The 15,839-nt window shown below is 45.2% G+C and overlaps 1 protein-coding gene across 3 annotated transcripts in view; it reads left to right on the forward strand.

The window, feature by feature from the left end:
• The first annotated feature begins 5,368 nt into the window (after nucleotides 1–5,368).
• FGF14 (fibroblast growth factor 14) overlaps nucleotides 5,369–15,839 on the forward strand; it is a 396,337-nt gene continuing 385,866 nt past the window's right edge. For 2 of the 3 annotated variants that reach the window (XM_027885649.1, XM_027885651.1), the window contains exon 1: nucleotides 5,369–5,972. In XM_027885649.1, the coding sequence (XP_027741450.1) occupies nucleotides 5,765–5,972 (208 nt within the window). In that variant the 5' untranslated portion in view covers nucleotides 5,369–5,764. The remainder of the gene's footprint in view (nucleotides 5,973–15,839) is intronic. The other variant, XM_027885653.1, reaches the window with a different exon arrangement.

Genomic DNA, 15,839 nt, shown 5'->3' on the forward strand with positions numbered 1-15,839 from the left:
TTTTATATTTCCCAAATTATTACCCTCTGCCCTCTACTACATGATCTTGTCCTTTATGAAATTTCTATTATTGAAGGAAAAGAAGCTCAGTCTGCCTTTGAAAGCAGAACCTGGACCTGGATGTTTAAAAATTAATTCCTTCTGCACGCATAGCTGTAGTTTGTTTGTATGACCACAACGATCCCAGATTTCCTACACTTTATGGTCTCTGCAGTGACAGATTTGTGTTTCCACAGAGCAAACCACTAAAGTATTAGTCTCGCAGTTTAAACAGTGATGCTGCCCAGCCTTCTGCCATAACTGGAGAGCTTTACAGCTGCTTGTATGTCACAGAGTAGCCAGGGCTCTGTTCTCCAAAGTTTTGGTCCGTTGTGCTGAAGCCAGCAGGCATTGGTACTGTCCCCAGCAGAACAGCCTGGACATGTCTGGAGGAGGAAAAGCTCAGTCTGTAAATCCCTTTCCTGCCTATAACCCCTGCCAGTGCCTTAAAGGCAGTCACTAAGTGGGACCACAACATGGTCAGACATGTCTGCCCCATGTCTGATTGATGGAATTTTATTAGGCTTCCTGAAGACAAATGCTACATGTAAACCTACATGGGTCCCTACTCTGTCATGCTACTCCATTTGCTGGCTCTGTGCTCTGCCAGATCATTTTAATTTAGCCTCTCCCTTGGGAAAAGCAGGGGTGATACACACTGGAGTGGACTACTATGTGTTTATGGCCACTGGACATTACATTTGCCAGGGAATATGTTCATACAGTTAAGGCATGCAGGAGCATTTCTGAGTTACTGTGAACATGACTCGAGTTTTTTACATACTGATGGATGGATTAAATTTTGGTTAATGTGAGACAGTATCTGATCTGTCTCAGTCTGGCTGCATCCAAGTTAGAACTATTCTTTCCTGCAAAGGTAAATTTAGTCTAGGCATAGTCTATATGTTTTATTGGACCCAGCATGCTGAGGTCTTGACCTTTGACTAAAGCTCCTCTTTGACATTGCTACATTAAAATGAACAATTTTCTCAGTAGAGAAAACTTGGCAACTACTTGTAATGCTTCTCATTGTGAGTCCAGTCCAAAACAGGGTAATAGGCCAGGGTTTCTGAATGTCAGACCATTTTATGTATCACCAGATCCACATCAAATTTACATCCCACCCACCACTCAGTTACTCTTTCATAAAACTTTATGGAGACAATAGGATTCCTCCTACAATTGCTCCTGAATATCAGGACCTTCAGCCTCTTGAGCAGGCAGCTCAAGGTCCTTTTTCTCCCATTCAGTTATCTCTTCCTTTCCCACAGAATGAATGCAGTCATGAGATACTAGGCTGGTAGGATAGACAATGGAGTACAGCACTCTGGAACATGACTTGCCTTAGTAAGGCAAAATCATCCTAGGACCTCACTGTATGTTCACCTTTACCCACTGTAATCAACCAGGAATCACCTGTAGAGGGTGATGCACTCCTCACCTGACTTGCCCCAGGAACTCCCTGCAGCTCTTTCATTATCTTGAAACAACAGGAAAATCCTGATATTAACTTCTTTTTATATATATGTAGCTATGGATTTGGCTGATATCTGCTTGTGAGAATATGGTCTATTCCCTATTATATCCCTTCTTTTTTCAGGTAAGAAATGTCACCTTTCCAGTCCTACAGAAACTGGTACTGGGCTGGAACTGGTGGATCAGCTTGTTCAAATTTGAAAGATCATTTGATGCTCAAACTCATACTCTTCATTCACTTAGGGCAAGTGCACCTGTATGCTGAATCAAGGGAGAATGACAATCCATCCTTCTTCCCTTTCCCAGTAGGAGCAAGGTGACATTTCAAAAAGGCTCAATCCCTTTATCTCCATTGCTCTTGGTACTTGGGAACTTCTTTCTGATGTTCTCTCTGTGGAACAGTCAAAAAAATCTGCAGTGAAGTATAATGAAGAGTTCAGCCTCATCCACTCCTCTAGACATTACCCCCAGCACAGAAGAGGAAGAGGCATTCAGAATTAGCTGTCTCCAAAGACAGCAAGAATCTACAGGTATAAATATTTAGTTTGTGACACAGTTTGTAGGTAAGATGCCTAAACTGAACTGTCTGTGCCTGTGTAAAGCCATGAGCTGAGAATCGAAGCTCCAGTGCAATCCAGAGGGATTTAGAAGTTCTATACAATTGCTTACACACAGGTAGCAGCTGCTGTCCTTTCAAGATACTCTAGGATACACTGTGTGGTCTCCACCTGCAGCTGCCTAAGGGCCTGGGCCTCCCATAGATCTAGAATCGTGTCTTCCATGCCTTATGTTGTGAGATATCCCAGGACCATCTCAGATGGCTCTAGGTGTCTAAATTTCAGCAGCCAAACCAACTTCCAGATCTTCATGGACCATAATGGATATAACCATCTAGTTGGCTAGTAGAAATCTAGAGTTATTGTTCTGCAGACTCAGTCTCACTAAAGGGCAGCTTCATCTTTGTATTTTCTAGACTGTATGGGAACTGTGCAGGTTCTTTTTTAGAAGACAGAGAATTTTTAAGGTTGATGGGTAAACAACTAACCTCATCTAATTTACTTTTGCAATCGGTGTTTACCAAAACTTTGGGCTGAAGGAGTCTACTCAATTTTTATGTGTATAACCCTCTTCAAGTAAAGTTGTCTTATTCCATGGTCCTAAAACATATAAGAGCCCTTGAGGAAATATTTCCTTTTCCTTGTCCAGATCATTATATTAATTTGATTGCTTGCACATTGTACACAGTAAAGTATGAGATTTATTTTTGTTCACAAATCTTCCCACTGTGATAAAATGCTTACACTCAGTTCAGTGTCAGTTAATGATAGCCAAATTTTAAATCAATTAAGGTATTGAAAATGTTAAATTATACTTTGGCTAAATAGGTCTAAATATATGTTTTAGACTCTTTAAGATTTTTATACATATTTCACCTGAGAAGAAAAGACTTCTTCTGTTGGTTTTGTTCATTTATTTGTTTGTTTGTTGTTTTTTGTTTTGTTTTGTTTTGGTTTTGGTTTTGGTTTTTCCATATTAGGTAACTCTTCTCTCCAAAGGCTTTGACTTTGCATAAAGAGGAATTTTGAATAAATTCTTGCCCTTGCTCAGGTATTTCTTTGCAGGCCTACTGTGTTTTCAGGACCTCTTGAAGGACATTAAGTTACTAGACAGGCAAAGTGTGTATTTTTTTCTTTGTTGAAATACGAAGTTTCTGCCTCTAATTCTAGTAAACCTAAAATCATATTATTACCTTCAGAACCAGCCCCCTTCAGTTCTGTAGCCACAATTCCTGACAACTGAATGATAGTGAGATGGTAAAGAGAAGTTTTACTTCCATTTAGAAAGTAGGAAGTTCCATGTTAGCCTGAGGGAGGTACATAAACCAATTACTTGGGTGGGAAGCTTGTAAATGACTTTTTGTTTTCTACAGATCACAGACTGTTTCCGGCTATATATTGTTGGCTCTTGTGGTCAAGAGAAGATAAACACAGATCTCAGATATTTTGGGAATACTCTAGATCAATTTTATGCTTGTAGGGAGTTGTGACATATGAGCTCCCGTGAATAGCACTAGGGCTGTTGTGAACTCCCAGCCAGCTGGCTGCAAGGTGGCTGAGCCAGCTTGTCTTCCCGGCAGCCTGTGGAACGTCTGCATAACAGGAAGGGCAGTCCTCAACAGGTAGCACAGCCAAGGGGATTGAACAAGAAACCAGCCACTTCTTAGCATTAGGAAGTATCACCTCTGCGACCTTTTCCTCACTCTTTCTAACTTTTCTTACACTTTATCAAGTTTGGCTTCTTTTTGTTTTTAAAAGCTTGGGTGCTCAGAGGTAGGAACTCTTCAAAGTTCTGGAAATTCCATAGACCACTTCTCAAGATGTAGCACTTCATTCCTGTGTGTCATGCTTCATCTCCATAAAACAGGGTGGTGATGTTTAAATATCATGTAGACTAGTATCTGGTAGCCAAGCAGCTTATCTATATGCGTAAATCCAGGATATTGCTGAAATTAAAACTATTGGAAAATTTCTGTTTCCCAGTGCTTTTTTTTGGTGTGCTGACCAAACATTTACTGTAAGAGTTTCTCAAAAACTGGTAAGCAAACAGAGATCCTGGTAGAGCAGAAAAAGCACACACACAAACCTCTGCTTTTTTCATATTTTAGTTTTACACTTTCTTGAGCAATGGCAGCTTCCATGGCTTCAGGAGAAAACACCAATATCTGATCATGTCGAAATGAATGTGAATATTAATAGAATATTAATTCCACCTTTTTCTCCACAGCAGCTCCTTTCTATTACTACCTCATCATATTTTCCCTCATTTATTCATGCTCCCTTTCCTGTCTTCCACCATCTTCCAATATCCAAACAGTACACAGAGAATCTAGAGGGGAGAGGGAGAACATAGGCATCAGCTTCCAGCTCTTCCAGTGCTACCACTGCCATGTGTGAGGGAAGCCACTCGGGGCAGTCCTCAGGGAGAGGCTGGGAGGATTGGTCAAAGGGCAGTGTTCCCTGGGTGGGCCTACGGAGAGCAATGACTGGCACTGTTCAGGAGCTGGTCCGTCTACCCGTGGACCTGTCAGCTCGGCTGTGCAGCAGGTGCTTTGTGGGGCTATCTCAGTGCTGCCTCTCTGGGTATTTGTGGTACTTGGGAATCCCAGTCCTGGTCCAGGACTCCACCGTTCATGGCATTATCCTGACATGACACAGACGATGCTTATCTCTGCTGGGGCAAACTCCAAACCTCACCAGAACACTCCTTAGGTCTGATGACAGCAGGGACAGCATTTAGAAAGAAACACCCCTCTCAGGTTCATTTATTCAGCTCACGACTGCGTTGGTCATCCGTGCCCACTGAGACCGTGGCATGGCCAAGAAGGGCAAGAGCCAGACTTGGGGGAGGGACAGGTGTCCGGGACCAGGGCACTTCGGGGGCGGGCTGCGCGTCCCGCGGCCAGCCCCGGGTCAGCGCTACCGTGCTGCCCGCGGGCGGTGCCGAATCGGGCCGGGCCGGGCCGGGCCGCACGTGGGTCCGTGACGGCGGTCGGGGCCGGCGGGGCTCGGCGGCTCCTCCTCCCCCGGCGCCCGCCGGCGACTGGGCGCCGAGGCTGCGGCGGGCGGCGCGGGGCGGGGGTGCTGCCTCCTGCGCGGCGGTGCGGGGCGGTGCGGGGCGGTGCGGGGCGCAGCGGCAGCGGGGCCGGCAGGCGAGCGGCCCGCGCGGGCGAGGGCGGGCGGCGTCGCGGGGCGGCGGCGGGGGCTGCGGGGCATCGGCGGGGGCTGCGGGCGGGGTCCGCGCCCGCGGCCGGCAGCGCTCTCTGCGCCTCAGCTGGGCTTCGCCGGGTGCTGGCGGTGCGCTCTCCCGCCGCGGGGCTGCACAATGGCAGTCGTTCAGTAGGATGGATCCTGCCGTGGCTTTTGTTCTGCAGATCCACCCATCCTCCTAGCAGTCAAGTACCAGGCTATGGTTTTCTCTCTGGGGATCTGTCTTCCGCGTTTTGCCGGTGTCTCCGATGAGGTTTTGGCCTCGGCTGGGATTTCACTACCTTACTTTTCGTTTGGCTTCATGCTGAAAAAAGGGATTTCTTACATTTGCTCTCCACGCTTTTGGTTATAATCCAGTGTTGGTCTAGGGGGAATAACCATTCAGCCTGGCTGAAAAAAAAGCATCCGTTGAAAAGTCTCAAAGAAATATACCACGTGAGGAAAAAAAACTGGGAGAAGAACGGAATATAATCGCTTTTTCTATGATAAAACTGGTGCCCCTCTTCAGGAGAACTGGTCTCAATTTATTATTATGCAACCACAAGGATCTCTTCTTTCTCAGGGTGTATAAGCTGCTGGATTGCTTTTCGCCCAAATCAATGTGGTTTCTTTGGAACATTTTCAGCAAAGGATCGCATATGCTGCAGTGTCTTTGTGGCAAGAGTCTTAAGAAAAACAAGAACCCAACTGGTAAGCAATCCATTGCAATGCGTTGTTTTTATTCTATGCTAACCTGTCTGTTGCTCGCCGAGGTAGATCTGCAATCCTGATGAGGGGAGAAGGGGGGATATATAGAGGCCAGCACGGACATGTATGTGCGTACGTGTATGAATAAGCAAGGAGCGGTTTGGATTTTAGCTTCAGCCACTGTCACCACCGAAAAGGGGAAAACAAAAAATAATCAAAGGCGACCCTAGCCCAGCCGGCATCTCCTAGTTCCTATGTGCTATTTCCAAGGTGGAAACTTTTATATCACTACCCTTATTGAGGGGAAGCCTATAGAGCCCTCCCCTCCCGACCCCGATGCAAGCCCCCCAGTCAGTTTTGGAAAGAGGAGACTGGCTCTCTTGTGCTGGTGTCAGCCGGCCCTGCCTGCGGTGGGCGAGTGCGCCGGGGCTCGGGTCCTGCACAGCACTTTCTGAATAGCTTGCAGTATGTCACCCCACACGCACACACACCCACCCACCGCCTCGCTCTGCTTTCTAAAGTCAAGCCTAACACCCCCCGCCCCCGACCTGGGGGCTCTACCTTATCACTCGCCCTCCGGCACTCTAGGCCGGGAGGGTGGAGGGGGATGAGTGATGGGGGTGGACACTTTCTTGGGGCTTGTGCCCAGGAGGCAACTCAGCCAGCTATGCTGAGCGGCAGCAGCAGCATCGGCGGGTTGGCTGCGCCGCTCCTCCGCCTCTGCCTGCCGGGATGACCCCTCTGTGCACATGCCGGTGTCTCTGCGTCCGTCTCCATGTCTGTCAGGCAGTCGGGATCATGCGCTTCAGTTCAGCCCGGTTCCGAGGGGGAAACTTGCAGTACATTACATAAGAAATGCAAATGCAGGTGCTCTGGGCCGCCTGGTCTCCGGGGGTCACGCTGCTGCTGTTGCATCCCTCTTGCTCGGGGCGTCCGTGCGGCCAAGCCCGCGGCTTGGCGAGCAAGGTGGGCGATGAGGGATGGCAGGCGGGTGAGCCATGAGCTTTTCAGGGGAGATACCGGCCCTCCCCGCCGGCCTTCTGTCCCCCTCACCACCGAGCTCGCTCCCCGAGGCCGGCAGGTTGTCTGCAAGTGCCTGGGGAGGCGAGAGCCGCCGGAGCCCAGGCTGTGAGGGGAGGGATGCCGTGAGGGGAGGGATGCCGTGTGTGCGCGCTGGTGTGTGTGTGTGTGTGCCGGCTGCCCTGCAGTGGCAGCTCCCGAGCAGAAGGCTCCTGACGCTGGCACTGCAGTGTAGTAGATCATAGGCTCTCGTTGCCTCTCTGACACCCCAACATCAACAAGCAGCAGCACTGGGAGCCCTCACCCCTTTCCTCCCCGGCAGCCGGGGTGCCGCCTCATGCTCTGCACGGTGCAGGTCCGGTGCAGAGCCAAGGTGGGCATCTCGGCGGATTTACCCCTCCCCGCCCCCGCCTTCAGTTTACCAGCTCGTTTCGCCCCTTTTCCCCCCGCCGCTGCCGCAGCAGCGAAAAGCAACCACTTCTTAGCATACCAAAGAGGCCGAAATACCCCGCCGGAGGCTGCGCTCAGACTCCCGCAAAGTGCCCTTCGCTTCACTCGCCCCTTGGCGCTGCGGCCAGCCGGGAGCTACTTCTTGCCATGTGCCCCCAGGGGCGGGATGGGGCAGACAGGGGCAGGGCAGCCAGACACTTTCTTGCAGTCCCTGCGGACACCCCTCTCCCCCTGCCCGGGTCGCGCTCATAGGGCCGTGACCGCGGGGGGAGAGCAGAGCCACGGCGTGGCCCTGCCTGCCCTGCCTGCTGCCGCCGCCCCATAGGGCCATGGTGCTCTGGGCAAGAGGTGATGCTTTGGAGGAAGGGATTTTGGAAGTGGGGGACTGGTGGTTTCTAGACCTCTCAGTTTGCATACCAGTGGGAGAGGCGTATAGCCCCCTTCATCCTCCAGCCCTCTCCCAAGGACCCGTGTCCTTCCCTTGCGGAGGGGACACTGTCTAAGCATCGGCCCCTGAAGCCAAGTCATGTACCTCGAAGTGCCAGTGGCCGCAGCACAGCTTTCCACCTCCCCGGGGACTTTGCCGCACTTGCCTACTCCCTCTGCACGGGACGAGTGGATTTGTGTGACAGGAGTGGCACAGCCACCCTGCCTTGCGTAGGGCTGACCTGGCCTGAGGAGGGCTGACCCCCTCTCCTGAAGGAGTGGGGGAAGCACGTCTAAGCAAGAGAGGTGAACGCCGAAAGGGGGATGGGGGCGCGGACTGGGGGTCTGGCAGGTACGAACCCCGCCGGCCAGGTCCGCGGTATCTCTCCCGGCCCGCACAGTTTGCGCTGCTCTGCTCCAGTCCGACGCGGTGCCGGCGGAGTAGCCGGGACGCCGAGCCCAGCCGAGCAGTTCCCGGGAGCGCCGAGCTGCGGCTATCTGTCTGAGGAGGCTAATAATCCGCTTGGCCGGATTAGCTGGTAGCTCGGTCACAGGCGATGTTGCTCTGACGGCAGATCATCTCCACCCAGGCTGGGGCAGCCCGCGGGAGGGCAGAGAGCCAGTGCCGTGATGCCCGACCTCCCCGGTGCCCCCGCGCTCCGGGCCCTGGGGCTCCCCCTCTGCGGGCAACTCGGCCGCGGGAGCCGGAGATCCCCGTCCCCGCCGCGGCGTGGGGCTCCGCTACCCGCCCCCGGCCCCCTTTGCCCGCCAAACTTTTCAGGAGCCGCTGGGCTTTTTAGTCTCAAAAGTCATCACATGAACGAGCAGCTGCCGCTGATCCAACCGTGCGGAAAATCCAGCAGGTTAGGCAGCTAACGCTGGCTGTAATTGCAGTTTATTCAGCTATTTTCGGCCTGCTGCACTTTTTTTATCCCTTTCAAGAGCTGGTCTATTTCCAGAAACGGGACTGAGTGGCTCCTTTCCAAATGTTCTCTGCTTTGCGTTTCCTCCCCACAGCTGGCTGCAGCGTGTGATGACCCCCTCCCGGGCTCCCCTGCCGTCCTCGGGGTCCTCAGGTGTCCCTGCCGGGATTACCGGCACCGATCAGAGCTCTAGAGTGGGAGTGGAGCGAGTGGGGCAGAGAAGGATGTGGTGTCCGATGGGCTGTGAGCAAGCCTCTGGCAGGGTTGCATCAGGAGGCTTTGTTTTATCCATCATAGAAATGCAGCTGGCTGAAACCCCTTGGTTTCAAATTTTGTATCCTGGATAGAGGAGCTGCTTTTGATTGCTACAATTATTTACCTCTTTACATTTCTTTATAAGGACAAAAACTTTGCAAATCAATAGGTGTGGCTGTGTTTTCAGCTACTGATTTTTTTTGAGTGTTCCTGAGTTTAATGGTACCAAAAGTAATGAAGCCCCATGCATCTGCAGTATCCTGTCCAGCATGAAAATATTTGCAGTGTGTCAAGTGCCTTGGACCTCACTTGCTTTTGTAATTATTTCTATCTATCTCTGCCCTACCTGTTTGCTGTACACACACAGAGGATTTCTCAAAGTGGGGGACAAAAGAGATTTTTTTTTCTCACAAAGAGTTAAAAGCTGCTCCAGACCATATGCCCTGAACCATGGCTTGTAATAATATGCCATCCTGGTGGCTTCCCAACCACCACCTCCAGGCTCTAAATTGGTATGTTTAGTTTGGGAATGGCTAAATCGTGGGGAAGATTTGGGACCTGAGGGGAAATGGGGAAAGAGGTTGTCTCTGGCTGCTTTTTGAAGCAAATCCAGCAAGTGAATAGATTTTCTTTTCCCCAAATGACAGCTGTTTGGGTGCTTATGAGAGATGCTTTAGTTGGCTGGAGTACTAGATGCCCCCATAGCAGGAATTGCTATCACATTTCACTCCTGGTGGCAACCCAACATACAGGATAGATTGAGTTTCCTCTCCATTTACCTCCAAGAAGAGGCATCTCTCCAATGCAGTCAGGGCTGTTGACAGGAGAGTAGATGGAAAATGGCATTACTATAAATATGCCACTGATAGAGGAATTTAGTTTAGGAAATAAGTATCAATCCCATATCAATCTCAAATACAAAGCCTATTTAAAAAGAAATACAGACTGTGACTGAACTGGAATCTCTGCATAGTCCCTTGTTAATTCCCTTCTCTATAAAATAGATAGACTGTTATTTCATGATTACTAACAATTTTGAAAAAGTTTCTTAGCACAGCCATGCAAGGATCTGTTTGAATTAGAAGCTTGGGTCCTGTCCATAAAATATACAGTATGTGTCTCTATCTGAATTCTAAAAAAAATTTGGCCTCCCTGCTGCTTTTCTTACTCATAGAAAACAAACCTCCCACCAAAAGACAAAGGATATTTTGCCTCAGTAAGACTTGCAGGATTGGGTCCTTGAAGTTTCTCTCATATAGGTCTGAAAAGCAGCTCTGACTGCTTGAATACGGTAATTCCTATAATGATAAATGAGCCGTGGTCTGTTTCTCTTGCTCAAATGTAAAATTGTCTATTTACATGTATTTCACCTTCTGAAGTTCTGTCCTCTATGGAATACATTTCCTGAATTTATACAAATTTAATTATTCTTGATCAAATTAAATTGCATATTCTACTTATTAAGGGGTGAAATTTATGCCTGCTCATGCATCTCCCTACTGTGATAAAATGTTTGCATCTAGTTCAATGTCTGCTAATGACAAGCCATTTATAAGTGGATTCAAATACAAAAAGGACAACTTAGGCTTAAGGAAAATACAAAAAATGTATTTACAGATACAACTGGTTTAAATATTTATGTGTATGTACTTTTCATTTGATTTTAATGTTTATCCCATGTAACCTTCTTGGATTATGTTAAATATATTAGTTTTAAGCTAAAATGCCTATTGACTTCAAATCTGGATAAGGAATGATTTAGATAGTCAGAATTTGTCTCTTTGTAAAGGTTTTCTGTCCAGTAAATGCTTGCAAAAATATAATCTGGAGAGGAGAGAGTTGCTTGAGACTGAAAACCAGATTTTCAAGAGAACTTCATAAATCCAAAGAAACAGGAATGAGGGCATTACACTGACTATGAGGTGGCATTTTGTAGCTGATGTAGCTTCACTACTGAAGTTTTCATAGAAACACACAACATGTAGGATGAAACACTGTGAGTCTGGAATGCAGTTGGATAAATGAAGTGGTTGTGTGCAAATTAATCTCTGCTGAATATTTACAGATGTTTGCCAAATGTTCATGTGAGCAGTGAGTCCTGCTGGAGCATGTTTTATTCAGTCAGTGATGATCTTGTTACTTTGGGAGCAGCAATTTGTTTCTTTACCTAATTCTGTTTTAGATGGCTTTTGTGATTTTGAACGCACTGTTGCTTTCCTATGCCTTGCTTTCCTGCTTGTTTGAAATCACAGGCAATATCTGAACATTGCACAAGTGTGCTGCTGGACCTTTTGTTTGTTTTTCGCATTTCATTGAATGATAGCTTTTCAAAGATAAATTACTAGTTTACTGAACAACTTACTGAGTAGAAAAACATTGAATGATCTTAAAGTTTTACAATCTCTGTTGTGAAAAAAAATTGCTGAGGCGTAACATGAAGCTTGATGTACAGTAATGTACCTGAGAGCTATTTGCCACTGTACAGAAAGAATATATGTGTGTATGCAGTAGAAAAACAGTGTGCGTGGAAATAAACTCTGCAGGACCATGGCCAAGTTTCGTTCAGAAAGAGCCTGCTTCTTGCACAGAATGTGCTTCTACTGTCATAACAAATGAAGCAACTGGGAAGGAACTATTTTTGTTGGAGATCAAGTGCTGAAAAGAGTATATTCATCTTTAGACAAAATATTGAAAAAAGAGATATTGTGTTCTTGAACTGGATCTTTAGGGCCAACCAGAAGTACTGAAAATAATAATTACAAAGAGAACTGATGGTATTTGGCACCATGAGGGACTGAACGCCCAGCAAGCAAAATGTAAGTAATGTATTCTTTTTAATATACTATGCAGCAAAGGTAACTAAAGCGTGAATAGCTAACAAATTTGTTATTCAAAACAGGAGCATGCTGACTCTGTAGAAGAACTTTTTGAGGGCAAAACCTCAACAATAATTAAGTGAAAGGCTTTTAATGAGTAGATGAAATGAAGGTTTGGTGTATCTGTAGCATATGCTGTTAGAAGCACTCACATTAATAGTAGCAAGGAAAGTAAATAGTTGCTGATGAAATAGCACTGAGAAGTCAGAATAATAATATCTGCAGTAATATTCAATGCACAATTCAGATGAATAACACCTTTGGCAGTAAAATTCAATGCTCTAGTTTAGGTAACATACTGTGTTGAACATAATATTTTAATAGTTTGTGAGTTAATATTGAATGGTTGTGTGGGTCAAAGGACAAAATATGGCATACAGTTGCTAGTAGAAATTGATAGTCTAATTTTAATGTCTGTATTTTGTGTTTTCCCTCTGACACCTGCTTATTTTACTTTTAACTGGAAACAGCATGAGGAATTGCACTGAACAAGTTTTAACATTTGCATACAGAAGGCAGTATCTTGGAAATTACGTGGCTTAATCTTTTTGTGGCACTAAAATGTACCTGGTCCCATCAGACACTGTAATCAAACCAAAGCTAAACATTTTAGTTCAATTGGAATTGTTTTGGCTTTTGCTCACAGACAGTAATAAAATGGATATAGGACTACATTTACGAAAAAAATATTCTCAGGAGGTTCTCAAAAAGCCTGTATTGTCCTGAACTGATAGAGGAATAGACTTTGCTGTTCACTGAAAATTCATCAAGTCATCCATGTTTTTTGTACATATGATTTTGTCATCTGGAAAGATAAAAACACAGTGAGGATACAGAATGTGCAGGACTTGTGCCTTATCTTGAATGCATCCTGTCTCCATCCCTGGACATTAGATGGTGTAAGCAAACATACATGATGTGAGGCAAATCTAGGTTTGATCCTTCCCCTGATCCGTCCTCTCAGTTTTCAGCTGTCACTTGTCTGTCTGAGGTCAGAGCTTGTATTCAGTCCACTGCATGTAGCAGCCTCTGAAAGAGCTACACAACTGTACTTATCAAACTGCATTTCTGTTTCTGGGCATCAGAAAACTTTGCTTGGCAGTGAGCTGCACATGACCGTGTGCTGTGTGGAACAGATGTAGAGGGGTTTGCACTTTTTATGGGTTGATTATTCTGATGAAAAACAGAGGCTAACCCTACTATTCCTGCCCGGTGTTTGTAATTAGCAATTAAAGTGCTTTTCAGGTGAAAAACACTTCTTTCATGGTGTCTTCTTCCTTGAACTGTCCTGAAGTACTGTGTATTTCTATCATCTCGGTTCCCATGCAGCGTAGCTTGCTTGGCTGAGGATATAAGCTATCTTTGGCTTTGGAGGACACAAATGCCTCAGCCTACACATCCCTTTGAACACTCTGCTTTCGTCCAGCCAAAAGGAGTTAATTTCTATGGATTTTCTAGGCCTATGGGATAAGGAAAAATCTCCTGAAAAGGGCATGTTTTCACAAAGTCCTTTCCCTTGAGGGAAGAAGAAGGATATTGCTCCCTTGAAGAAGCTTTTAAAGAGTTAAGCTCCAGTGTGACTGAAAACTAGAACTTTTTTACCATTGTTGAATGGTTTGAACAGGAGAAAACTCACGTATAAAAGCAAAGACTTCTGTTTACACATGAATCTCTTGGTTCTCACCAATGCTAGCAAAGGAAATACACAGGAATTTCATTGCCCTTTAATGAGGTTTGAGCTGAAAATGTTAATTTAAAGAAGTCAAGTTTGCCAGACTTGTTACTCTTTCAGTAAATGTATTTCTAAGCATGTCCTCCTACATTCAAACAAAATGTCCAGATTAAACAGTTTGCAGTTCATGCTTCTCATTAGAGCAGTGCATTATGGTGAATTACCATTTCTCAGTAGTTTCTACACGTATCACTCATTGCTGTATAGATACATTTATTGACATTCAATGAGATGAAGAGGAACTACTAGTGCAAAACATAATGGAAAATATTGAAAAAGATGTAGCAAAATTATAGAACAGCAAAATGCTTAAAAAAATCAGTTAAATCGTCAACACAGTAGTATCTTATAGAGTATCCTATCAGGAATATCTTACAAAGGCTTAAATTAATAGCAGTCCCTATTAATTCATAGTGCTCATGATACAAAAAACCACTTTACTGTTCTAATTTTCTTCCAATTGGAAATTGCAAGTCAAACCCAGAATGCTAATAGTTCCTGAGAAACTGAACTTAAATGTGATTTAGGCAGATTATCCCACTAGGAGATCAACCCAAGATCTCAAATGTGAACTAACTTCAGGATGTCTAAAACCAAGGGGCGATTTTGTGGCTTGGGTTCTTCTAGCTTTCACTAAAATCCATGTTTTTAAGTAGAAGTAACAGGTGGATTAAACTCTGCAAAGCTTGGCACCCCTGAGAGATTTCTTCCTAGCCCCTTGTTCTTATAAATCTGTGCTCCCCTGTGAAGGACACTTTCTGCCTCAAAAAAATGTGGTTATACAGAGTTTCAGTACCAACATTTTCTAGTCTCCTGGCTTTACTCAGATGTTTATTATCTCTACGAATATGACCTTGATCCATCCCAAACACTGTTGTTTCCATTATTTCCTCTCACATTGCTTTCAGTTCTTTTACCCTCTCCTTGTGCAAGCATCTCACTTTAGATAGTGTCTTTGAGGAAAATTACCTCTTAATTGTATTTCTTTCAGGTATTTTTAAGTTCTCTGCACCACTTCAAATAATTAGCTAATGACCATGAGCAGAACGACTGCACAGATTTATTTTATTACTGAATATAATCAAAGGTCTTATTTTGTTTTCAAACTGGACTTTAAACCCTGATAATGTCTGTGGAGTCGTGAAAGTGTGAAAGAAAATTAAACTGTTATAGTTTCCTGTGTATTAAAAATATGTGCAAAGTAAATCAGTTTACTCATGATAGGAGGAATTTTCATCAAAGTAGTGAGGATGGAGTCATGATTTTCTGTTCTAGTGTCTTTCCTCATTTAAGTTCATCTTTGTGGTTTATAAGAAATGATGTATCTGAAGCATTACTGACATGGACATGAGCCCAGTGATCTGTGTGCTGCAGAAGATATTTTCTCCTCACTGAAGGTTTTCAATGAAAGTATGTATGAGAAGGCATTGGCTTTTTTATCACTTCAACATAATGCATGTTGGTTTTGACCATTGCCATGGACCATTGATGAAAACGTAGTCTAGGGGGTTCCTCAAGAAGCTAAGTCAATACAGTGGTCTCGTTAAAAAAAAAAACAAACAAAATGTCTTTGAGCACAATTAGAAAAATAATTGAACCTAAGACTATGAAGGTGAATTTAATGGTATTTTGACTTTAGGGGTACTTAGGTAGGGCTGCTAAGATTCTCTTAGATGCCGGATGAGAATGATTTTATTCCAGTTGTGCCAGCTGTTATGTGGGTGGAAATGGAGATAGCAGTTTAGGACCTTATAACCAAAGGAAAAGTAAGCTGTACATTGTGCAGGCTAGGTTAAAATCTTTTAACAAAATATCAGGAGAAACAGCAAAATGAGAGTTTGTTATGTTTGCCAAAGCCCATCTGCCTTGGACTTCCATGGCTGTCTGGAGAAACTATGGTCTAGGTTGGCTGCCAAAAAGAACACTTGTGAATAGATTTAAGATAGAAGATCAGACAGTAAATACTAAGCCCTTGTAGTTACATATGCAGGTTAAGACATTGGGGGTGGAACTTGCTGAAGTTCGAACAAAAGTAAGTCAGAATGCGACGTTAGTACATTAGGTGAGATTTTTTTCAGAGGCTATGTGGATGATACATGAATAGTGTGGGATGCTTTCTCTCCCACTTATTCTCAGAGGGAGGTGAAAAACCAGAATGATAAAAGAAATTATAAAGTAAATAATAAAG

The sequence above is a fragment of the Empidonax traillii genome, unplaced genomic scaffold (assembly GCF_003031625.1).
Source record: "Empidonax traillii isolate 1590-97213 ecotype Southwest subspecies unplaced genomic scaffold, ASM303162v1 scaffold169:size887049, whole genome shotgun sequence".
In the NCBI taxonomy this organism is placed as follows: Eukaryota; Metazoa; Chordata; class Aves; order Passeriformes; family Tyrannidae; genus Empidonax; species Empidonax traillii.